A 23625-nucleotide genomic window follows, 5' to 3' on the forward strand; every position below is an offset into this window, starting at 1 on the left:
CTAGGTTCAGAGTGAGACTGATGGCTTTGGCTCTTGGGTTTGGAGGAGGTCCACTCCCCAAGTGCTTGGGGCATGTTCAAGTCAGTATTCGCTCATTGTTCAAATGGGTACAGTGGTTTGTTTGGTCTCATCTAACCTCACAGGGAAAATGGAGAAATCAAGGGAGAGTAAAGACAGGAGAGTTTCTAAAAATTGGAAAGTGCCCATCCTTTTTGGCCTTTATGAGCAAAACCCTTTGGACAGAGCAGAAAGGCCCCCTGGAGCCCAGAGGTGGCAAATCCACAGACCTCACAAGAAAGACCCTGCTCCATTTCACAGGGATCATCTCAGGAGGGACATGTACTCCCAAGCTCCAAGACAGACTTCCATGAGATGCAGGAACCATGACCTCCCTCAGCTACCTGTTACCCAGCCCCACAAGCGCCCCCACAGACCCAGTTGTGTTTCCCCAGAGGCTTCTGGGGAACCTCACATATGGTGCCCAAGAAATAGAGGAGCTATATAAATAACATAAATACTTTCCCATATATCTTAACTATATAAATTATTTTCTAGAAACTATATGTATGAGGTAGGCAGAAATAACCCTGTGAACCATCTCCCTTAAAGTTCCAGTCTGAGGGGCCCCAGCACAACTGGGGTGGGATTTGAGGGGGACAGAAAGAAAGGGGCCTTGGAGGAAGAAAGAAGGGAGAGAGAGGGCCAGACTGAGGGTACCCTAGGGCGTCAGCGTTAACAGCCAGCCACAGCCTCGGCTTCAAGTCTGACTTTGACCCTTCTGCACCCCCCCAGTCCTCCTGACCATAACAGAGTTGGGGTACAGGTGGCATGGTTGTAGGTCAGAGTGTTCGAGGCCCCAAGTTGTCTCAGACTCCCTTCCTGCCTGTGTAGCCTCTAGGCGGAGACTGAGTAGGGGTCACAGAGGAGAAGGATGCTTTAGGTTACCAAGGAACAAGTCGGCCTTCAGCAGGAAAATAGTAAGCCAGCCCTCAGTCTCTTTTCCCCTCCTGCCAAGCTTCTTTGGTCAGCAAAGTCATTCCAGGGAAGGGTCTCAGGTCACCGTGGCTCTTCTTGGATCTGCTGCCATCAAAGATCCTTCCAGCATCCTCATGCTGCCCTGAGCCACAGAAGATAGGGCGGCCCCTTCTGGACCATAGAGCCTCCTTCCTGGAGCTGTCACGGGCAGTGTTCACTGAGCACCCACTGATTTCAAAGCTTCCTGTTCCCGCCCAGGGATAGTAACCCCGACAGGGTTCAGGGAGGAAGGAAGCTTATTGGGGTGGAGGTTAGGGGGTGAACAGCACAACTGGCCAAGTGGCCAAGGCTTCCTAAAAAAGGTCACTTCCTCCCAGCTGGCCTTGGGTCCTGCTCTGGGGAAGCATGCGGACTCCAGCAGAGTGACCCCAGTGTCCTGGGCTAGAAAGATGCGCACTGCTCCATGGGAAGCCTGTGCCTGGCCAGGCTGTGTGTGTGCATCTGTGTGGGCCTGTACCTGTGCACTGGTTTCTCTCCTTTCACGGGGGCCTTGGCGGGGGTACATTAAAAATGGCCACCTGATCCATCAGCAGTCATTCTGCTCCTCTGTAGGAGCCTAAGTGAAGGGGCCATTAGTAAAGGAATAGGACCACTGACGAGAGAGGCTTAGCAAAGACTTAGCCAGGGCAAAAGCCAGCATCAGTATCCCAAGAGCAGGGGAGTAAGCAGACATGTGGCTCCTCACAAGTGTTACTAATATGTATGGGGACCTCGCAGCTCAGGGAGACCCGGATCACAGGGCATTGGCAGAACACGCTCCAGAGTGCTGCTTCAATACAGAGCCTGCCATATCTTTTCTAGGAATCAGGACTCTGTCTCTCCTGCTCTGTGCTGTGACTAAAGGTTCCTTTGGCCACCAAGGAAAAGAGAAAGCCTGCTGCTGCCCCACCCAACCCTAGTTGCATTATCTGAGCCCCACCGTGAAGTCTGGCTCTCGAGCCCTTCTTATATGCATTTGGGGTCTCGTTGAGCAGAGCTGAATGAATAGCTGTGGGAGACTTGGCTCTCAAGACAAGGAGACAAGGAGGCAGCCTTGAGGACCAGGACACAAGACTTCAGAGCATGGGCTCTGTGACCTGATCCACCCAAGCCTAAGAAGTTTTCATTGCTCCCAATAAACATCTCGAACAGTCTCTACCCCCCCCCCACCAAAAGAAAGCAAGGCAGGCATGTGGCACCCAGAGCTCTCTGCTATCGGCGTGAGGCCACAACAGATTGGCCATGCTCAGTTGGATACCCCCCGACCCCACTCCAGCTGGCTCTGCCTTCCTTTTCCATATCCTCCCAGCTTTTGTTGACCTTGAGATGATAGGAAGATGTTTCTCTCTTCCGGCATAACATCCCTCCTGCCTTATCCTGGTCCTCTCTTCTCAGTCTGTTCTGCCCCAAGTCCTCAACCAGGTTGGTGATCCTGGGACTCAAGGCAGGACTTTGCTTTTCTCTGCTGAATGGTGACTAAGCAGAAGGCGGGCCAGCGATCTGTTGGGGCAGAGGGATGAGCAGCACACTCTTGTGCATGGCCTGTGCACTGGGTGATAGGTGCTTGCCGGAGCCCCGTGTGGCGGGAGTCCTGGCAGTACCACAGTCTCAGCTGGTGGAGGCCTAGCGCTTGCAGGTATACACGAGTTCTCGCTGTGCGCACTGCTGACACTCCACGTAGCAACACCACTGCACCTGGCAGTGGCAGGAGAAAGCCACCATGCGGCTCTGGGTGTCATAGCCTCGCCCGCAGCACAGGCTGCTGCAGCTTGCATCCCGAGAACACACCCTGCCTGCCGTGCCCGGAGAGTACTTGCTGGGCCGGCAGAAGCTGGGAGAATCTTCCATGTAGACCAGGTCACTAGGGCGAGGTGCTAGGCCCTTGGCAGACCCACCTGGTTTAGCAGGTGCCCATAGCTCCAGACGGCCCAAAGCCTCGTTTGTGGCACTGGACACCTTGACAGCCGTGTCATAGCGTAGCTTCAGCACCTGGCCAGTCTCGCGAAATGGGGAGAGCTGCTTCCAACAGGTACGCACAGCACAGGAGCCTGACACACCATGGCACTTACAGGTTGTTCTCAGGCCACTCTTCACAGCCTGCAGAGAGGGCAGAGTGGAGGCCTGTCAGTGGTTTAAGCCTACCTACCCCGCCATGCCAGTTCTGCCACGGAGTGTCAACAGAATGAAGAGGCAGGAAGGCAGGCTTACGTGAAAGTAGCATTGGGACCAGAGTCCCAATGATCTGAGACCCTCAAAGTGCCTTTGTGTGTACTAGGAAAAAGTTTCCCTTCCTCTAGGCAGTGCAGTCCTAGACGAAGGTAGTATGGGCCAGATTTCAGCCGACAGATGCTCCACTTGGCCCAGAGTTCTCAGCCTGCACAACGGATCACGGTGTCCTGGCTTCCTGATAGAATGGAAGCTCTTGTCCCTCCCTGCCTTCTCAACTCCAGTAGACAAGAGACTCAATGCTCTCAGTTCTCTCATGGCTGGGTGTCCTCAACTAAATCCCTCCCCTCTCTGGGCCTCCTTTCTCTTCTACTTACAAAATGGAAGAGACCTGATAGTTGTCAAATGATGCTGGCCTTCTTGTTGGAATGGAGACTTCTTTCCAAACACTCCTTTATCAAGGCATGATGCCAAGCCTGGCTCTGCTGTAGTGATGCCTAGGAGTATGTGCCCTCAGTGCCCAGTAATGCGCAGAGAAGGTTCACTGAGGAGGTCTGAAATTCCTCCTAGGACATCTGTATGTTAGGATTAGGACACTGATCTCCCATAGATCTTGCTGCCTGCCTCTGTGCCTTGCCTGGCATGGCACGTTGGACAATAGGAAGGAGATTCACTCACCTTGATGCCCACGTGGGTGTTGTGGGCATCGGCTCGGGCTCGTAGGTCCTTGCTCCCTCTCTTGGGCCCCAGGAAGTTGCTTAGGAACTTGGTGCTGTACTTCAGGTTGTCACCGCACACACCCCATTGCCAGGCCTGCCTGCTCTCCAGGCCTGGGGAGTCATCACAGGTGCAACGCTCCATGCGCCCTGCACTGCAGGCCCGGGCCAGGGCATGCGTGAGGGCGGCTGCAGACACAGCATACAGGAAGGCTGTCTCCTTGAAGCCTATGCAGGAGGAGAGGAAGCTCAGAAACCATCTGCAGCCCTTTGAAGGCAGGAGGTACATGGGTAGGGTGAGCGACTGTGAGCCTAAGGGCATGGCCGTGTAAGGCCGGCCTTCCTCTGTTACCCGCCCTCAGATTCAGGCTTTCTGCCCCTTAAATGGCCTCTAGACTTACTCTGAAGCATATGCCCAGCTCTCAGAGGGAAGTAGGACAGGGCTGCTAAACTCAGTAGCTTATGCAGAAAGTGACCTGGGCACCTGGGGCAGGACCAGGCTAAAGCTAAACAGACCTCCTGACTTGAAGTGCTTTTGTGACAAGTTGGACAATCTGTTTCTGTGGATTCCTAAACTGTCTAATGTCTCTCAAATGTCCTCTGCCACCATCTGTAGGTGACCCAAAGCCAGAATGGTCTTGGGGGTCCTTTCTGACATCTACCCAGGACTGGGACAACCACTGTGCTCACATTAGAAGGTGACCCAAGTCCTCTGCTCTCGTATCTGGGGCACTGGTGACAGCAGAAAAGAGAAGGAACCCTCCCTGTGATAGCAGCTGTCCTGGAGTGGGGCTGGCCACTTCATAAACAAACACCAGTAGCTCATACCTACAATTCCAGCACTCGGGAGATTGACACAGGACGATTGCTGAGCATTTGAAATAAGTCACAAAGTGAGTTCCCGGCCAGCCTGGGCTACAGAGACCTAGTCTTCCAAAACGAATAACAACAACAAATAAAAGTGCCTATGTCCCTTCCGCATGGCAACGAAGTCACACTACCATCCATTTTCTCTTTCTAGAAGATGCACTTTCCAAGGGCAACTGGGTCACACTCAGCCTGTGTCTCTGCCCCTGATAGTGCCTGGCTCATTGTGAGCCTCTGAGGACACTGGGCAGATGAATGGGGCAGGAGAAGGATGAGGAAGAAGGGGGAGTCAGGTGGGAAGGGAAGGAGGGAATGGCGCATCAACAGATGTGATGAAGGGTGACACATGAGTGTGTGGACAGAGGAATCCGCCTGCCTCCTTGCACATCTGGACCACTTAGTAAGCAGTTGGGGCCACCTCTTCCGAGAATGACATGTCCTTTTCTCTCTTGTGTTATCTTTGCTCCTCTGTCCTCCCAAACCACTGGCCTTCAACAGACCTTACTAACCGTCTCTTCTCTCTTGGGAGGCCTGGGCATAACTGTCTCACCTCCTACAACCTCCCGCCAGGCCTTCCCTGCATGCTGGCTTTCCTTGTTCTCCTCCTCCCTGGAAGTCCTCCCCATTGTCCTCCCCACCTCTCTGAAGCAGGCCAGTCCTCCCCTCCAGGCTGCAGTTCCAGCGCTCCTGCCTGAACTGGAACTGACATTCCAGCAGCCCCAGGTGTGCAGCATCCCTCAGGGTCTCAGCCAAGCCAGGCTCCCTCCTGCAGAGCTGCTTCTGCCGCCGGGACAGCTTCAGTAGGTCACACTGCTTCAGGTGGGCACCAGCCTGTGCCGGGGCTGCCGCTGTGCCCAGGCCTGGGAAGGGTGTCAGGACATCACGCCCTGTCAGGCTGGAGAGGGTGAGAGGGGAGAAGGTAAGCTTGGGGTTCCTGACTGTAAAGGGAAAACACCCATCCCATGAAGACGGAAGAGGACCAAGGTACTATGTGGCAAGGATTGGTATAAAACCTCAAACCCAAGTTCTCCAGATTCCGGGCTGTTTTTATCTATCCTAGTTCACCAACTTGCCCAATTGGAAAAATCCTGAGTGCTTAGAAATACACAGCCAGGCTGAGTGTGGTAGTGCAATGCCTGTAATCCCTGCACTTGGCAAGAGAAAGCTACGCGTGCAAGGCCAGCCTGGGCTACACAGCAAGATCTGTCTCAGACAAACACAGATTTCCAAAACCTGCCCTTGACTGTTCTGTTTCTATAGCTCTGGAGCAGGGCCTGGAAATCTGTACTTTTGCCTCATCCCCGGGCAGCTATTGTGCTCAGGCAAGTATGGGAGATGTTACATGTAGCATTAGTCACTTCCTGGAGGGGAGTGCCACCTTGCTACCAGGGTTAAGCGCAGGGGGTGCAGACTAAATATCCAGGCAAGGTCCCTGTATTCCTCTTGCTTGTGTTCTATTGCTGCCCAAGTAAGCCCATGCCAGTCTAGCTTGTTTCCCGGATCCCAGGTAGATCATCAACCACCTGGTCATTTGGGGCCTGATACAAATAGAAGCTTGGGAAAAGGAAAAGGGAGGGAAGGAGGGGGAGACAGGGAGGAGTGAGGGAGGGAGGAAGGAAGGGAGGGAGCCCCAAATCCCAGACTTCATGATCTATATCCAAAGTCATCGATCCTAGAGTCAGACTGCCAAATTCTGAGCTGTATTCTGCCACATCCTAACTGCAACCTTGAAAACTTGGCTACCTTCTTGGCATACACGAACACTAATACCCTTGACTCCCAGAGCTGCTGTGGGGATTGCACAGAAGGCACAGGGTAGCCAGGCAGGCTCGCCTTCCTGCTGGCTGGTACTTCCTTCTCTCCTCTTGCAAGATGCCTTATATTCTAAGCAGTGTCTGCCTTTGTCCTGACAGGTATTGGTGGCTTTGTGTAGAGGTGACAAGTAGCCCAGGTGGTCGGCATGACTGGTTAGGGGCAAGCTGTGATCCAGAACTAGAACTGTTCCCACTCTCTGAACCTCGGTGTGACAGTGATAGATGTTTGGTGTCCCCTACCCTGGTGTACGCCATGTGGATGGAATAGACATCATTATCAGACCCGAGCTAGAGAAAGCAGCTCTCTTCTCAAAACAGTAGGCTCTCAGTCAGGGTAAAAGAGCAAAGGTGGGACCAGATGGGGGCTATCAGCAGTCCCAGCTGGATGTGGCACTTGGCACCTCTGTCCATGAGCCATTAACTAAGGTAAGTCCTGTGGCCAAGCCCTGAGTGGTCAGAGAGGCCCTTATCCCACAGAGTCCAGGGCACAGCTCTGCCGTTGAAGTCACCTGCCTCAGCCAGGACATTTGGCTGAGTGCCATAGCCTCTCTGTCTGCCTGAGAAAAAGGAAGCCTCATTGGAAGGCGGGGGTCTTGGCAAGGTCCCAGGTGCCCCTGTAGATTCCAAGTCTATCAGGTGTGCCCAACCCGCCGTGGAGCATATCTCCGAAACACTGAGCACAGACAGATGCTATCGGCTGCCTCAAGCCCAGCCTGGACCCAGCTCCCCTCCCAGACATGGTGAGGGAAGGGGCCCGTTAAACATTAATCAGGGGGCAAATGGGTAAGTTTCCAGTCCACCAGGCCTAACCCAAACCCCTCCCTGCAGCCTGGCAGGAAACCCTCGGAGCTTGACTCTGGGCAGGCAAGGAGCAGAGCCTGAGGTCAGGTCCTGCTGACCAGGCCCCCCCTTGAATGGTTTCCAGTGTGGAGGGCAGCTCCAGGGCTACTGGGAACACAGGTCATGTAGCCTCCATCAGGGGCTGGTGTGAGGGATAACTGGCTCCCACAATTCCTGTTTCAGACACTGGAACACTTCCCTTGTAGAAGCAGAAGAAAATGGCAATGATGGGCATTTGGCCAATGGGGGCTACACATTCTTTAAAACCTGTTCATATTCATTAAAAAAATAATAATAAAAGAGGGCTGGGGAAGTGGTTTTGTAGGTAAAAGTGCTTTCCATGGAAGCATGAGGACCTGAGTTCAAATCTCTTGAACCCATGTAAAGCCAGGCATGGCCCCACACATCTGTAATCCCAGTGTTCCTTACAGTGAGATGGGAGGTGAAGGCAGGAGAATATTATAGCCAGTTAGCATGGTACACACACAGAGAGAGACCCCTTGTCAAACACAGTGGAAGGCGAAGGCCACAGCCCAAACATGTCTTCTGACCTCCATGTACACACTGTAGAAGACATCTCTCCACATTCACACACATAAACAGGTACTCTTATACAACACACACACACACACACACACACACACAGAGAGAGAGAGAGAGAGAGAGAGAGAGAGAGAGAGAGAGTTAGAGTTAGTTCTGGGGATATAGCCCAGTTGATTGGGTGCATGCCTGGATTTAGCCCTGGGTCTTTTTATTTTTGTTTTTCAATACAGGTTTTCTACCTGGGCAGTGGTGGTGCACACCTTTAATCACAGCACTTGGGAGGCAGAAGCAGGATCTCTGTGAGTTTGAAGCCAGCATGGTCTCCAAAGCTACAAAGAGAAACCCTGTCTCGGAAAAAAAAGAAAAAGAAAAGAATTAAAGTTGTGTGCCACCACCACCCTGAGCAAAAAACATAAAAACGTTTGTAACCTGGGCATGGTCCACAGTCATCCTAAATTACAGAGCAAGTTGCAAGACTGGTGTGTGGCTCAGCTCAGTGGTAGAGTGCTTACCTAACAGGAGCTAGGCTTGACTATCAATACTCAGATGTTATCTTACCATTATGATACCACTATATGCTATAATATAAAAATATTACATTCAGTCAGGCAGTAGTGGCGCATGTCTTTAATCCCAGCACTTGGGAGGCAGAGGCAGGTGGGTCTCCATGAGTTCCAGGCCAGCCTGGTCTACAGCTAGTTCCTGAACAGCTAGGGCTACACAGAGAAACCCTGTCTTGAAAAAACAAACAAACAAAAATTACACTCATTATATTATAGTGGTATATATACATATGTACATACAAATGCCACTTTTTGAGTACCTACTCCTTATGACGTCAAAATATTATGGACATGTGATTCTCAAAATATTATGAACATGTGCTTGTTTTCCGCCACTCATTCCTTCTGTCACGATTGTCATATGGTCCCTGTCTATAATTGTGTTTCACATGACCAGGCTGTCCTGGAACTCAGCTGCTTCGATGATTGGATTGGTGATGAATTGATGACCCTAGTGGAGCCAATCAGGCTTTTCTCTGAATTTAGAATTTGGGTAATGAGAGCACACTCTTGCTTTTCTTCCTTTCTCTCCTTGCACGGCTGGGCCTGAGACCCAGAAAAGAAACAGAAGATGCTGAGCTGAGGAGGGAGAAGAAGGCACCAAATGCTTTGAGAACGGCAGAGGAGAGTGTGCAAGGGAGTTATGTCTGGAGACGTAGCCCAGTTGATGCAGGGGATACCTCTGGCCCCATTCCCAGTGTCTTCCCAAGGATCACCCTGCTCTTACCTGACACACTTACACTGTGGAGTCATGGCTGGGAGTTGCTTGATCTCCCTAAGGCCATTACCCTTTGTTATCGCATGCTGTGTCTGGCTATAGAGGAGCAGAATCCTCCAGGCTGCTTTTGTGGCTCTGCAAACACTCACACTCATCAGTAGGTACCTGCCTTTTTAATTTCATGTAATAGGCCCTGAGATTGATGGCTCCAGAAGTCCAGTATAAAGCCAGTTAATTTTATTAGCGGTAATGACACTTAGTAGCGATTAATGGTCAGGAAAGGCAGTCAAGCACACAGAGGCCTCAGGCCCCACTGGGCACCAGTCTACCCAGAGCTGCTCTCAGAAAGGGTTCCCCAGGATTTTAATGGGTTTTCCAGAGGGCCTAAGAGGGTTTCTGGGACTCAGTGTTGCTTTTATATGTGTTCTATGTTGCCATTTGGGGAATAGTACCTTTGAAGAAATAGCAACCCCACAGCAAATGGAGAACAGCTTGGCTATTTCCTTACCAGGGCTAGTAAGGCCCTCTCTGCTCACCTGTCCCATGGCACCTGACGTGTGATATTTTGTGTGATATTTTGATAGCGTTCAGACAATAAAGTTTGCTTTGAGTCAGAGGGTGGAGCTAGCCACTAGCTGACCAAAATAGAGGTTTTGGAGGACGGGGGACAGATAGGAGACAGGAACCCCACCACATGTCAGCTGAGGCACTTGGGAGTGAGACAGATAACTGAAGAAATGAAGACTAAGGGAGTGTTGCAAGGAAGACTCTGCTCTGTGCCAATCAGAAACTCACACACAGGTCACAGTGTCACCTGTAACCAGGATCAAGGTGACAGAGGAGGTGGAGCTTACGGGCTTGCTAAGTGGCATTTAGGATGGTGGGGACAGGTTCCTTCGGACCTTCTTCCTGACTCCACGTCCCTGAGCCACTGCAGCCACAATCCCTGCTCTGCCCTACTAGGCTCCTCACTCCGGTCTCCTACCACCAGCCCAACTCCTGACCTCTCTTTTTCCTTACAAAACAACAGCCTATGCGACCAGCTTCCTTCCATTCATTGCCAGTGTGCTGTGCCCCTTGGGTCATAGCCTGGGTCCACAGTTCCTAGCACTCAGGCTAGGGATAGATAAAAAGCCCACATGCTGAGGCATCCTCTGGCTTTGACTCTTAGACCTGCCTCCAAAGTTGCTCTCGGGGATTTGTCTCACTCATGCCCTCCCCCAGATCTCCTCTGTCCATTGCTGGCCCTTCCTGTCCCTCCTCCTTTTACACCTTGGTTAAAGCTGCCTCATCATGATGTCCCTTTAGAAAGCAACAGAAAGCTACTGATGAACTCCAGGGACTAAAAGTAGAACATTAACCAGTACTCCAGAGTGGGGAACCCCAGGACCTCATGTCCCCAAGCCATTCTGACCTGAGTAATCTGGTCCCAGGCTTTCTTCTTCTTCAGAGGTGACCTCAGGGATGCCATCCCTGAGCTCATTCCATTTCATAAGCAAGTATACATGCTGGCAAGACTCTATGCCTCCGGGTACCTGACCTATGAGATGGAGACAGTAGCATTCTCTGTCTCTGAGGATTGTTGATGAGATCCTGCCAGCTAATGTCTGGGGAGTTCCTAGATAGTTCCCAGCACACAGTATGTCCCAGGTAAGTATTATTAAGCACTAACTGTGTACATGGTGCTGGATATAAGAATATGGTCCTGCCTTCCAGAAGTTCACAGCTTAGAGGGAACTTGGTTAGACTAAAGAATAATCTAAATTCTCTAACAATCCAAGGACCCAGAAAAAAGAAGAGAGTTTTGAATCAGCCTGGCTGCCCGAGGAACAAAAAGTAGCTGAGGAGCTCTCTATCTAGGCGACAGCCTGACCTTGGCCAGGTTCATCTTGCCAGCTGCAGAGGGAAGCAGGAACACTCCCGAATAGGGAAGACAGATGTTTTTGCAGCTGTTTCTGCTCCAGATGATCTATGGGTTCCAGTAGAGGTTGTCCCAGGATGTGGGTGGCTAGGTGGGATGGGAAGAGGTGGGGATACCCATGGCATTAGATTAATGCAGGTTATCTGGACTCTTGGTTAGAGGGACAAGGTGCTGAGCCTGGTACCAGGGCCCATGCTAAGTACAGGCTGCTGCTGAGGAGCAGGAAAGCCTGAGCTGCCTGGGGCCTTCTTGGCCTCAGCCCTGCAGAGCCCCATTAGATGCTCCTGATAACGGCTTCCGCTGCAGGGCCCTTTGCATGGTCAGTGCTCCCTTTGTGCTTTCATCTTGAGCATCTCAGGCCCCCATCCTGGTCCTGTCTGAGCCTCAGCACATTCCCACACCCATGTGCACACTCCCACACCCTTGTATATATTTCCGCATCCATGTGTGCATTACCACATCTGTGCACACTGTCCTCCCTCCTCTCTTCTCTCTCCCACAGGGCGCAGTACCTGCCTGAACACTGACCAGTCTTTCTTAAGAGAGAGTAGCCACCTCAGGCTTCTCACCTCAACTCTGTCATGCCCTCTTGGGCGTCTTCATCTTTGGGCCCCCTTCCCTGAGGCTCCTGAGTCAGCTTGCAATTCCCTCATGAAGACATCTGTGCTTGGAAGCCTAATTGGCGGGTACCCTTCCCATCTGTGCTACACCTTTCTGGCCTTTCCTCCCATGATGTCTTATCCCTTCAGTCCCCAAGCATCCTTCACGGAGGGTCCTCCCACAGGCATTGGACACTTGCTATGGCTCTCCCTGGTTCCAATCCCTGCCCCCTCTATAGCTTTAACCTTATAGCCCAGAGGCATAACCCTAGGAAACATAGCTGGCCACAACCTCCTACCTGGAACTCATGAGGAATCTGGCTCCCTACTCTGGTCCCTCCTCCGAGAGAAAAGAGCCTGGCCCAGCTGTGGGCTTTGCCTCCAACGTCCTGTCTCCCTGGCTGTGAGCTGAGTACAGCATAAGGGAGCTGCTGGGGGAGCTGAGTGGGCTGTGGCAGCTAGCCATACAGATAGCGTTTTCCATCTCCTGATTTAGAGCCACTGGTTCAACTACTTACTGCATGGGAAACACTCCCACACCCTACCCTTCCCTCTGCACAGACAGAAGCTGTGAAGGGAGGTCTATGTTCCTGGCAGGCATTGCTCAGGTGGCCGAGTGGCCTTAGAGGATCCCCAAAGCCACTCCTGGCAGAGGGATTCTTGGCCTATGAACATCTGAAATTGCAAGCATTGCCCAGAGCTTTGGCTGGGTACAGACAGACATCCCTGGGACCATGACATGTGAGGATATGCCTTCTCCTGTGGACCACAGGTTTTGCCCAAGTGACTCCTTGGAGTATTGTAAAGGCTAATTGGGAAGGAAGGTCTGATGCCTATAGAATTCATATAAGATTCATCATCCAGGTTGACCATGGCAGGGTTGGGATGTGCTTCACATTTACTGGAAGTTTCTGCCTGGTCATAAGAAGGTTTCTAGGAGGCAAAACCAGCCGTTGTTGTGGCCAGTGACTGAGGTGCTAGGGACACAAAACATAAGGTTCTGGATGTTCAGGAAGGGGCCTCTTAGTACTTTCTTCGAGCTTCCTGGATATCTGGGAAGACTGGGACTTTGATCAGGGAGAGGAAGATCCTCCATTTAAAAGCTATTTTCCTGGTCTGAAATTCAGTCTCTTCAGGTGCAAGTCAGAATAAGGCTTTAACAGAAGTGGCCTGTATATTCATACTAAAGTGTGAGTGCGCAGCTCCAGTGCCTAAGAACCAAATTCTGTAGTTAGAGAGAGAGAGAGAGGTGAAAGAGGAAGAGAGAAGGAGGGAGGGGAGGAGGGAGAGAGAGAAAAATAATCTCAGTCTTTATCCTAGCTCTGAAGACAAGCTCCCCCAGCTTCTTGGGTTCACAGGCCCAAGTAATGCTGAGAAGGGCAGCCTCAGGGACACACGGGGCAGGTGCTGCACAGGGGTGGGCGGCAAGGGGTACATGTCCCTCCCCTAGCTCTGCCCTAAGCTGAGTGGCTCAGCCGGGGCATGGTGATTCCCTGACTCTGGCTGGCACCCTCTTCCCACAGCCAGAAGATCCAGGCCTGTGCATGCACGCTCTCTCTGGGTCAACAACAGTCCACTGTCTGTTGGCAAGGGTTCAGGCAGCGGTGTCACTTTCTTCCTGTGTGTCCCAGGGATGGCTATGGTTACTACTCTCTTCCCTCTTCCCCGAGGAGAGGAGGGGCACTCCACCGCTGGCCAGATAGCCACTTCTAAATACTCCAGCAGTGCAAGAAGAGCCCAGGGCAGCCTGGAAGGTTGGGGGGAGTCCAAGGCGTTCCCTTGGGAGTGGAGCAGGACCCTAACAGCTTCCCACCTTGGCCTGTACTGACTCCAGCCAGGGCTGATTTAGAGAGCTGCTCCCTTCCCGCCAAGCTGGGATGGGCTCTTCCCATCCTCCTGCCAGGTCTATCTCAGTCCAACCTCCACACCCCTTTCATGCTGTCACTCCTGTCTGCAAGGTCTTTTCCTGGGTTCAAAGCCATGGTGTCCACAAGAAACTTTCCCAGCCACTGCCTTTGAAAACCCTTGGGTCAATAATTCAGGAAGTGAGAAAGGAGACTCTGGGGCACCAGGCGGCACCCAGGCCTCCTGCAGGAAGTCCTTGTTTGACAGTCCTGTCTGTCTGTCTGTCTGTCTGTCTGTCTGTCTGTCTGTCTGTCTATCTATCTATCTATCTCTCCTCACCTTCATGCATATAGTGCCTTCAGTTCCACATGGTTGACTGCATAGTTTCTCCAAGTCACAGGTGAACTCCTTGGTGGGAGCTGACACGACTTCTCGGGACCTTAGCTATCCCTAGTTTGCCATTCCCCCAGGACAGGTGTTCCTCTGACACCTGCTGCCTGCATCAGCTCCTGTCATTGAGTGTAGTCCATGCTCCCTCTAGCCTCCCCAGGACTCACTCTGATGGCTTCCCCCATAGTCTTGCTCATAGGCTTCGGAACCACCATCTCCAAACATGCAAGCCTTTAGGGAAGACACTGGGAAGGAATAGGGCTCTTCAGGAGCCTGTCTGGGGCCATACCCTCCCTGCCCTCACCCTGGCTATTTATGCACCCTCTGCCCAACACCAGACTTCAGGAGCTTCTGGCTCTAGCTACTCAGACCCCACACAGTCTAGCCACAGAGCCCCTGTGAGGTCTCAAAGAGCTAGGCCAGGTCCCTCTGGACTTCACGTCTTGGGGTTGACATACGCTTGAGCTCCCTTTGAAACCTGCTGAGGACCAGCTGAGAGACTGACCCATGTCTTTCTTCAAAGCAGCTTGCACAACCTCTCATGGTGACATGGTGCCATGGGTTCACAAACCTTTATCAGTAATCCAAACTCCGGAAGGCTCAGTGAACCCTGGGGCTTTGGCCCGATTGGGATGAACTGACTCACCCAGAGTTCAGACTAAAGAGTTTTATGGTCTTTACTTATCCCAACCTATCAATGTGCTCCATGAAAGTCGACCAAGTGTCTATCGCTAGGTGCTGTGCTCTGTGGGGGCAGGAACACAATATGACCTCTCTAAGCTCAGTGGCATCTTGAGTTGAAAACTGTACTTGGCCTGGAAGCTATTGTGATGTCAAAGCAGACCCTCTGATCTTGCCCTAGCTCCAACCTCCCTCCATATTGACCGGAATGTGCTGGCTAAAGTCTAGCCTGGTTTCTTCAGCTCCTCCATTCCTCTCTTCAGTCTTCATCTCCCTAATGAGGGGTCCCAGAGGGAGGCAACCACCTCACCTAAGTTCTCATCCTCCTCCAGTTCGTCCCTGCTGCCCATGAAATGCCCAGAGTGTCCGACCGCAGGATCTTGGGTGCCTTCTCCCTTTCTTCACATCCCATGCTGACAGAGAGGGCTCGGGGAAGGTACAGGTTGGGCGAGGTGCAAGAAGCCAAGGGTCTACAAAAGAGCAATGGACTCAGAGGGGGGCAAAAGGGAAGGAGAGGGCCAGCAAGAGAAAATGAACACTGTCCACCCAGATACTCACTCAAGGACAGGAGTGACACCAAAGGCTAGAAGGACAGCACCACAAGACCTCTGGCCACAGGGAGCTTGAGAAAACTAGAGAAATGAGCACAGAAAAACTTGGATAGCAAGAGTTGAGGACACACTGTGCAGGAGGTCCTGCACATATGAAAGTGAAGGACAAGAGCAGCAATGGAGGGGTCAGAGGGCACCAGCTGCCAGGTGGAGACAGGCCAGCTCAGCGGGAAGAACGAGGCACCAGGGCCAAGAGGTCACTCCAGATTCCCACAAACTAGATAGAGTTCGATACTGGCACAGATAGCCACTCGCTGTGTGACTTTGGGGAGAGCACTAGATCTGGGTATGCTTTCTCCACTTGGCTATATAAGATGATACTATACCAGCATCAACTTCCTAGGGTACATAATGGCAAAATGACATCTTGCATAGAAAGTGACAAGCATGGGAAAAAATTCAGTTTTCCCCCAGTATAGGACAGCTGGGAGAAAGAGGTGAATAGGAAGGAACAGATGTTGCCACAAACATTCCTTAGTGGGATATGAGGTAGCTTGTCAGACTTCTCACATCCTTTCTGTAAGATATAAGGTGTAGGTGACATTTCAACACTTTATATGCTCTTTTGAAGGTAGGCATTGCAGGGGAATGGAACCCAGGGCCTTGTCTATATTCTTGGCAAGTGCTCTACCACCAAGCTACACCTTCATCCCTGTGTGCAGTAGTTTCACCTGCACAACAAGCTTGAGAGAGAAAGATTAGTCCGTTTTCTATACTGATGTCAAAATGGTTGACTTGTTCTGCACCATCCAGTAAGTCTCAGTGGAGGATTTGAACTCTGAATGTGTGGCTTAGAGTCCAGTAACACTGGCTGGCCTGGGACTAGCTATGAAGACCAAACTGGCCTTGAACCCACAGGGATCTGTCTGCTTCTGCCTCCAGGTACTTGGAGCAAAGGTGTTCACCATCACATCCAGTTGGCCCAATGCCCCTTCCATTAGAGCAGTGATTCTCAACCTTCCTAATGCAGCAATGCTTTAATACAGTTCCTCATGTGGTGGTGACCCCCATCATAAAGTTATTTTTGCTGCTACTTCATTGTGTGATTTTGCCACTGTTATGAATTATAATGTAAGTATTTGTGTTTTTTGATGGTCTTAGGTGACCTTTATAAAAATTAAAAATTCACCCAGAAAGGGGCCATGACCCATAGTTTAAGACCCACTGTACTAGAGCCAAGCCTTGACTATTTTCATCTTGCTCAGGTTGCTACCAGCACAGGAGTAACCCTAGTGGATGATTTGGCCCATTTCCTGAGACTGCCAATTCCCAAAGGCACTAATATCTCATGCTTAGATGATTCCAGAAGGAAAGGATGCCTGCTCAGCTTCCCTTCCCCCAGTCCACTTCTCTCAGAGAAAAGCTACCTCCATTCACTGAGGTGACTGGTTTGACCCAGACCTCAAGGCTAAAGCACTTGTCTTCAGGGATCACAGCTCAACCAGAGGCTGGTGGCCCGACGTCCTTCCCACAGACATGGTGATTCTTACTGGGGAGACTGCCTTTACTCCATCTCTCCATAACTGCAAGGTTGCATTTACCTTTTCCCCTCTTATCCTGTCTTACTCAGGACTCGACTCCACTTTTAAAAGCCTGGGAGTGGAATTAAATAAAAATCCGACACTCTCTAAACATGGAAGACACTTTTAAAATATTTGTAAGACCTAAGCCAGATGTGGTGGTGCAGGCCTGCAATTCCAGCACCTGGGGGGTTAGGGTGATAGGGAGCAAATGATCAGGATTTTAATACCAGACTTAAGAATATAGTGAGTTTGAAGCCAGTCTAGGCTTCTGAGATCCCTTCTCAACCCCATATCCCTGTTCTACACATAAAGAATGTTGCAATGGAAACTACAAAATATTGTTGAGGGCAGTTTACAAAGCCCCACATAGACAGACATTGATTGTTTGTGAAGCAGCCCACTCCATCTTCTAGATTCAGTACAGTCACAAGCTGATGCTAAAATCTATATGGTAACACAAAGGACCTGAATAGCCAGAGCAACTTTTGAAAAGAAGGAATTTGTAGCACTTGTCTCTGACTTACTATAAAGATCCATGTGGTAGAGGGCTACTCTTTCTGCCTACATGGGGGAGGACCTAGGCCCTGCTCCAAGTGATATGACAGACTTTGAAGATTCCTCACAGAACTCACCCTCCCTGGGGAGCAGAAGGGGGCTGGGGTGGGGGCTGGGAGGGGAATAGGGAAGGAAGAGATGATGGGGGTTGGGAGGGGGACAGGGGAGGATGAGGGGACTGGGATTGACATGTAAAACAAGCTTGTTGCAAATTTAAATTAAAAATATATAAATAAAAATTTTTAAAAGATCTATATGGAAAATAGTATACCTGGATCTCTATCTCACATCATGCACCCAAATTCACAAACTTAAGTGTAAAGGTGGAGTAAAACATAGGGAGAAAAGGCATACAAGAAAAAGTTGACAGTGAGTTGGATATCATCAAAATTCAAAAGCTTTGTTTGCCCTGCCCCCGCCCCAACTCTTTCTTTTTTCAGTACTGGGGACTGAACCTAGAGACTCTCACATCCTTGGAAAGTATTCTAACACTAAGCTATAATCCAATCCTCTTACTGAGACAGGGTCTCCCTAACTTGTTCCTTGAACTTGTGTTTCCTCGGCCTTAGTCTCCTGGGTCACAGGAATCACAGGCTGCACCCCTAATCCTATCTAAAACTTTTGCTCTTTAGAAGTGTCAAACCAAAAACAGGTAAAACATTGCTAATACTTTCTGACAAAGGACTTGTGTCCAACATATAAATAACAGCTATGCTTGATTAATAGAAAGACAACCCCCCAAAAGATATTCTAATGACCATATGAAAAAAATGTTCAACACATCATTCACCAATGGGACAATACAAATTAAAGCCACAATGAGATACCAGAACACACCCATAAAATAGCAACAATTAAGGCTGAAGATGCCAAGCCATATGGAGCAACTGGAATGCTCAGACATTCCTATGCAAATGGCATAGCCATGTTGGAAACTTTTTGGCCACTCCCTATAAGTTAAACATGTATCTAGTAGGTGACCCAACAATCCAGTCTCCCAAAGAGAAATGGAAATATACATCCACAAAAGAGGTGTTCGTGAATGTTCACATCAACTTTGTTGGGAATAACTGAAAACTAGAACTAATTCATATGTCCATAAATTGTGAAATCAATAAAAAAAAATTTGTGGTATGCTCACATAATAGGATACTACCCAGGAGCCAGGTGGTGCACACCTTTAATTCCAGCACTTAGGCGGCAGAAGCAGGCGGATCTCTGTGCATTCAAGGCCAGCCTGGTTTGCAGAGCAAGCTCCAGGATGGCCAGAGCTACACAGAGAAACCCTGTCCTTCAAAACCAAACAAAAAAGAATACTACTCAGAAATAAAAAGGAAAGAGCTATTGAAATATGCACAGATATAAATCTCAATAAACACTATCTATAAATGTATAATAATTGCGATCACCTCCAAGGGATTATAAAGGTATGTCCATTTGAAAGACCTAGTGTTCTTAAAATGAATGCAGAACATTATAATTAATGAGAACTTAAGGAACATACTACTGATGTTTTGTTTCTTCCATGGACCCACAAGGACAGCACCTGAACAGCCACACAGAGAAATGACCTGGTGAGCTGGCCCATTGCTGGTCAGTCAGCTGGGCTCTCCCAGGATACAGTGACAACAGGGAGTAGCCAGAGCCCAGAGGCCAAGTTTATCCAGGCTCTGAGGTGCCTGTAATGTGTTGTTTGACAGCATCCTTAACACCTGGAGATCCCACATCTCCCCACCCTGACAGACTTGGAAGTTCAGGGTTTCCTAATGATGACTTAGCCTGAATTGGTAGACAAGCATACAGCTTATGTGATAGACTCTACCCACGCTAATCCTGTCACCCAACTCAATCCTGAAGCTACCCCAGGAGCTTCTGTGTGTACTCAGTTACAGAGGCCAGAGGGACAACAATGGGTATCATCCTTAAGAATGCTATCTTTTGACATAGGGTCTTTCACTGAGCTCATCCATTAGGCTAGATTAGCTGCTCAGTGAGACCCAAGAATGCTCCTGTCTCAGCCTCTCCAGTGTTGAGATATGCCACCACACTTAGCCCTTTTATGCAAATGAAGTTCTTAACTGGTCTAGATATTAAGAGCCAGAGTCAGATCACTCAGCATTTCCCTCTATATCTGACTCCGGCTTTTATTATCTAGACCAATTAAGAACTCCATTTACGATCTGATCACTCTCCCTCTTTCTTCCATGCCTGTTCTCCATGTCTCCATTCCTTGTCATTTTACTGCCTTTTTTATGTTGACATATACCAGGTGGCTTCATAGGCTCTCTAATTAAATAAACACTTTCCTCTCCACAAAATAAATAAGTAAATAAAAATAATTTTTAAAAAAAAAAAACCCACCTACACTTTTACATGAGTGCTGGGGATCCGAACCCAGACTTTCATACTTGCAAGGAAAGTGCTCTACTGATGAGCCACCTCCCAGCCCTGTAAATGCAACTTTCTAAAGCATAGTTGACTTCAGTGGTCCTTTGCAACTGTGTAGCCTCAGCACTGGTGGGGTTCCTTTCTTCTCTAGGAACAGATAGGAAAGGTTATGGAAGCAGGAGCCTTTGTTTGAGTCCAGGGTCTGAATCCCAGCTTTGCCTGAGGCTGGCTGTGTGACTCTAAGCAGATGTTTTAACCTTGCTGGGCTATCACTGATGATAACGCCCCTCTTAAAGACAGGTGAGCAGCTTGGGCAATGACAGTCCAACAGGGTGGATAATGTAGGCTTGTTCTTGGCATTCCAGCCTCCTCCTTTCCTACTGCTATTTTTTGAGAGCCCACCTGACAACTTAGAAGGTTCACGGCACCCTGCCTGTCTCACTCTTGAGGAATGTGTGGCCTCTCCCACTGTGGTCAGGAGGGTCTGAGAGAATTCATCAAGCAGGAGAGGGAGGCCTCTGCAGCTGCTGTCCCCCTGGGGCATCACACAATGACAGCCTACGAGCCTGTCCCCTATACAGCACAAAGAAGGAACGTGAGGCAGGTTTCTGTCCTGTGCCTCACTAATTTGCCTTGTGACACTGGATGACTTCCCTGAACCTTTCTGGCTGTTTTCTGCCTACCCAGGAATTACTTTGAGGGTCCTGTGAGAGAAGGGGCTTTGGGCAAAAGTGATTTATAGACTTCTCCTCTGCTTTGTTACATCACCATTGCCACCACTGAATCGGTGGGGGGAAAAAGCCACTGCTTGCCCCCTGTGACTTGGGAGGGGGACACCTGATCTGAAAAATGGGGATAATATGTGACCTTTTTGAAGCAGGGGGTTGGTCACTCCTCACTCTGAAGTCTTTGACTGCAAAAATCCCAAAAAGATTGGTACCAAAATTGCTGTCACCTGCTCCCCTCATTGTTGAGTTCCCTTTCATCAGGAAATAAAAGAAAGTATTTCATGTTATACTTAGAAATGAGACTTCAAAGGCAACTGACCTAAGGAGGGATAAGCACATTGCTTCACCGTCTCGCTAACATGTGGATGACTGATATCAGAGAGCAAACGCTGATGGGAAGCTAGGGAACCTGGTCCAACTAAGTCACGAGAGAGCTTGCCCCGATGGGTCCTGCCTATTCCCTGGGCCCACACATCTGACAGGAGGAGGCTAGTGTGCACTTTCTCAGCTCTCCTGAGGAGGGGTTCCACTACTCAACCCCCCACTCTTGCTTCTAACATAACTCAACATCTCCCCTCTTATTTCCAAGGCTGTCCTCCACATTCATTCCCTTTCAACACACCAGCCAGGGTGGTCCAGGACTCCTGGAACCCCTCTCCTCCAACCTTTTCTGACTTTCACTCCTGCTTCCAACCATAAAATTCAAGGAAACTAAGGGATCATGGAAGCCATGGATGTCATTTCCTCCTCTATTCCGCAGAGGCTGTCAGGTCTTGGGATACCTGGAATGCCCTTGGTTTCCTGCATCATCATCCTCAATAGCAATAGTTGGGTGTTTACTGTGTGATAGCCACTGTTTTACAGGCTTTATATTAGATAACTCAGGCATTGTTATTCATATTCTACAGACCAGACACTAAGGAGCAGTGGAATGGAGTGAGGCAGCCAATGCATGGTGTGGCAGAATTGAACTCAGAGCTGTGTTCTCTCCCTTCTGTCATGCCCACTGAGGGAAGGTCTTTCCAGCGGAACCTATGTTTGCTGCTCTGGGCTCTGTGGCAGGGTCAAAAGGAGATACTGAGTCCCCAGCAACTGAGTGGTCTTCTCGGGTCATCATTAACTTAGGATCTGTATTAGAGTTGGGATTGATAATCCCTCCTCATATATTTCAGGGGAGGTTGTTGCTTATAGCCCAGGCACATTTTAGCCAAGGGTCGTGACCTGGAAATTAACCTACAGCCCTCATTCCAGCCAGCGAGGTTGCCCCTAGACCCTCACATGCCCTCCACGGTGGTTTCCTGAGGGCAGCCTGTTGCTCGCTGTGCTCAGACTGTAAGACTTGCCTGACTAGGGGGTGAAGCTGTCAGAAAAAGGCAAAGTTTAAAGTTAAGTTTTTGGAACCTCCTTTGGGTGGAGGTCAGGAAGGCAATTTAAAAATCCATGATCCCTACCATCACCGCCACCCCAGCTCTTATCAAGTATCTGCATCCAGGGTCAGAAAAGACATTTGCAGACAAATGCCATCTTACTTGCCTTCCAACCATCTCCCTCGGGATCCTGCCCCACTCCCCTGGTGTCACCCACAAACTATAATCAAATTTCTAGTTATGTACACCCCCAAATGGACCTCTTTCCCTCTCTTTGCCATGAACACTAGAATTCACGTCCCCTCTCCAGTTTGGGGTTTAATTTGATCTCATTTCCTCAGAGAACAGTTCTTTATACCTCCAGCTGACATGCCCCTCGGTCCCGGGATCCCCCATGCTCCTTGGATCAGCAAAAGTCTCAGTACATACACCCCGCCCCTACCCACCAATCCCTCCACCCAGCCAGGAGTCCAGGTTCCACATCTTCGGGGAGAAAGCGAAGGATACAGTAATCGCAGGCAAGAAGTGTGGCTGGACCAAGCCCAGGATGAGGACAGACGGGGAACAGAGTAAGGATCTGAAGAGGACACGGAAGCCTGGGCCCACACTTGGACCAACAGGGACAGCGCATACCGGGGTGTCAGCCTGGGATCTCAGGCACGAGCAGAGCTCCTGGCTTAGGCTGGAGTCTGACAGCCGCCGGGCTGAGGAACCGGGCGGGGCAGGGGACCGAGACTTGGATTCGGGAAAAGGCGGTTAAGTCTGAGCTCAGAGAGCCAGGTATGGAGATCGAGGCGCGAAGTGCGCCCGCAAACCAGTCGGGGTCCTGTCTGGGCAAAGGGCTGAGTTCGGGGCCTCGTAGGGACTGGAGCCGGGGACCGAGCACGCGGAGAGCGGGGATGCGACGGGCACTGACCCGAAGTAGGCGGCGGCGGCGGCAGCGGCGGGCAGCGCCAGCAGGCAGAGAGCGGCCAGGGCCAGCGCGGGCGCGGGGCGCATGATGCCGACTGCGGGCGCACTCTCGCATCTCCTCGCGCCACTGGGCGCTCACAGCGCCGCCACCAGCTGCCCGTGGGGCTTTAAACCCAGGTGGGGCGGAGCGCAAGCCGCCGGGGGAGGGAGCAGCGGGGCCGGCTAGCACGCCCCCGCGGGCGCCCCATTGGCCCCGCCGTGCTCGGCCCGCCTCGTTGTAGGAGGTGCCAGTGGCAGACCCCTCCTACCCCAAGGTGAGCGCTCACCTGGAGTCACGCCCACTCCAGGTTAGAGGGTTTGACGTGCAGGACTCAGGGCCTGCAGAGGAAAGGATCCGGGTTCTGGGGGGCCAAGGAGATGTTACCTCTCCCGAGAGGGATGCAGGGGCACGTGAGTTCTGCCGAGCTGTGGACAGTGGGAAGTGGGGCGACTTGCCTGGGCTCTCTACCTCAAAACCTTGTGGTCATGGCGGTACTTCTGGGCAGGTTCTGCTTTCTCTGCCTAGGGATTCAGAAGGCTGCGAGGCCTTCTCCTACAATGAGAGAAATTCACGTCCAGTGGCTAGGAGAACTCTTTGTCAGAATACAGCATACAGAGGGGCACCTGCTCTTAAACACAAGGGTGTCATGCGTGAGGTGTCAAGGGCCATCTCGACAACGGAGGCGGTCAGAAATTCAGACTGTCTAGAGAGTGGGGTAGAGTCTCAGTGGAAGGAGGGACTGGCCTCCCTAGCCGTGTAGATGCCAGATCTCCATCAGCTAAAACATGAGTCTCCCCAGTGCTGGGCCTCAGAGTTCCCTGTTG

General features: G+C 50.8%; 1 protein-coding gene across 1 annotated transcript; it reads right to left on the bottom strand.

Annotated features, from left to right (window-relative positions):
- Nucleotides 1–2584: 2584 nt before the first annotated feature.
- Wnt9b (Wnt family member 9B) lies at nt 2585–22906 on the bottom strand. Its single transcript, XM_051178597.1, has 4 exons — nt 22766–22906; nt 5402–5658; nt 3859–4124; nt 2585–3111 (listed from the first exon to the last, which is right to left on the bottom strand). Exons 1-4 carry the CDS (start codon nt 22846–22848, stop codon nt 2638–2640), a joined length of 1080 nt encoding a protein of 359 aa, XP_051034554.1. The 5' UTR covers nt 22849–22906; the 3' UTR covers nt 2585–2637.
- Between the last annotated feature and the right edge of the window lie 719 nt (nt 22907–23625).

Source organism: Phodopus roborovskii, unplaced genomic scaffold (genome assembly GCF_943737965.1).
Source record: "Phodopus roborovskii unplaced genomic scaffold, PHOROB, whole genome shotgun sequence".
NCBI classification, from domain to species: domain Eukaryota; kingdom Metazoa; phylum Chordata; class Mammalia; order Rodentia; family Cricetidae; genus Phodopus; species Phodopus roborovskii.

Excerpts from the sequence above, each read along its gene's own strand:
- Wnt9b (XM_051178597.1), bottom strand. The coding sequence starts at position 22,848 with ATGCGCCCCGCGCCCGCGCTGGCCCTGGCCGCTCTCTGCCTGCTGGCG. Across the intron at positions 5,659-22,765 it reads GCCGCCGCCGCCTACTTCGG|CCTGACAGGGCGTGATGTCC; the intron begins GTCAGTGCCCGT and ends CACCCTCTCCAG. Across the intron at positions 3,112-3,858 it reads ACACCCACGTGGGCATCAAG|GCTGTGAAGAGTGGCCTGAG; the intron begins GTGAGTGAATCT and ends CCCTCTCTGCAG.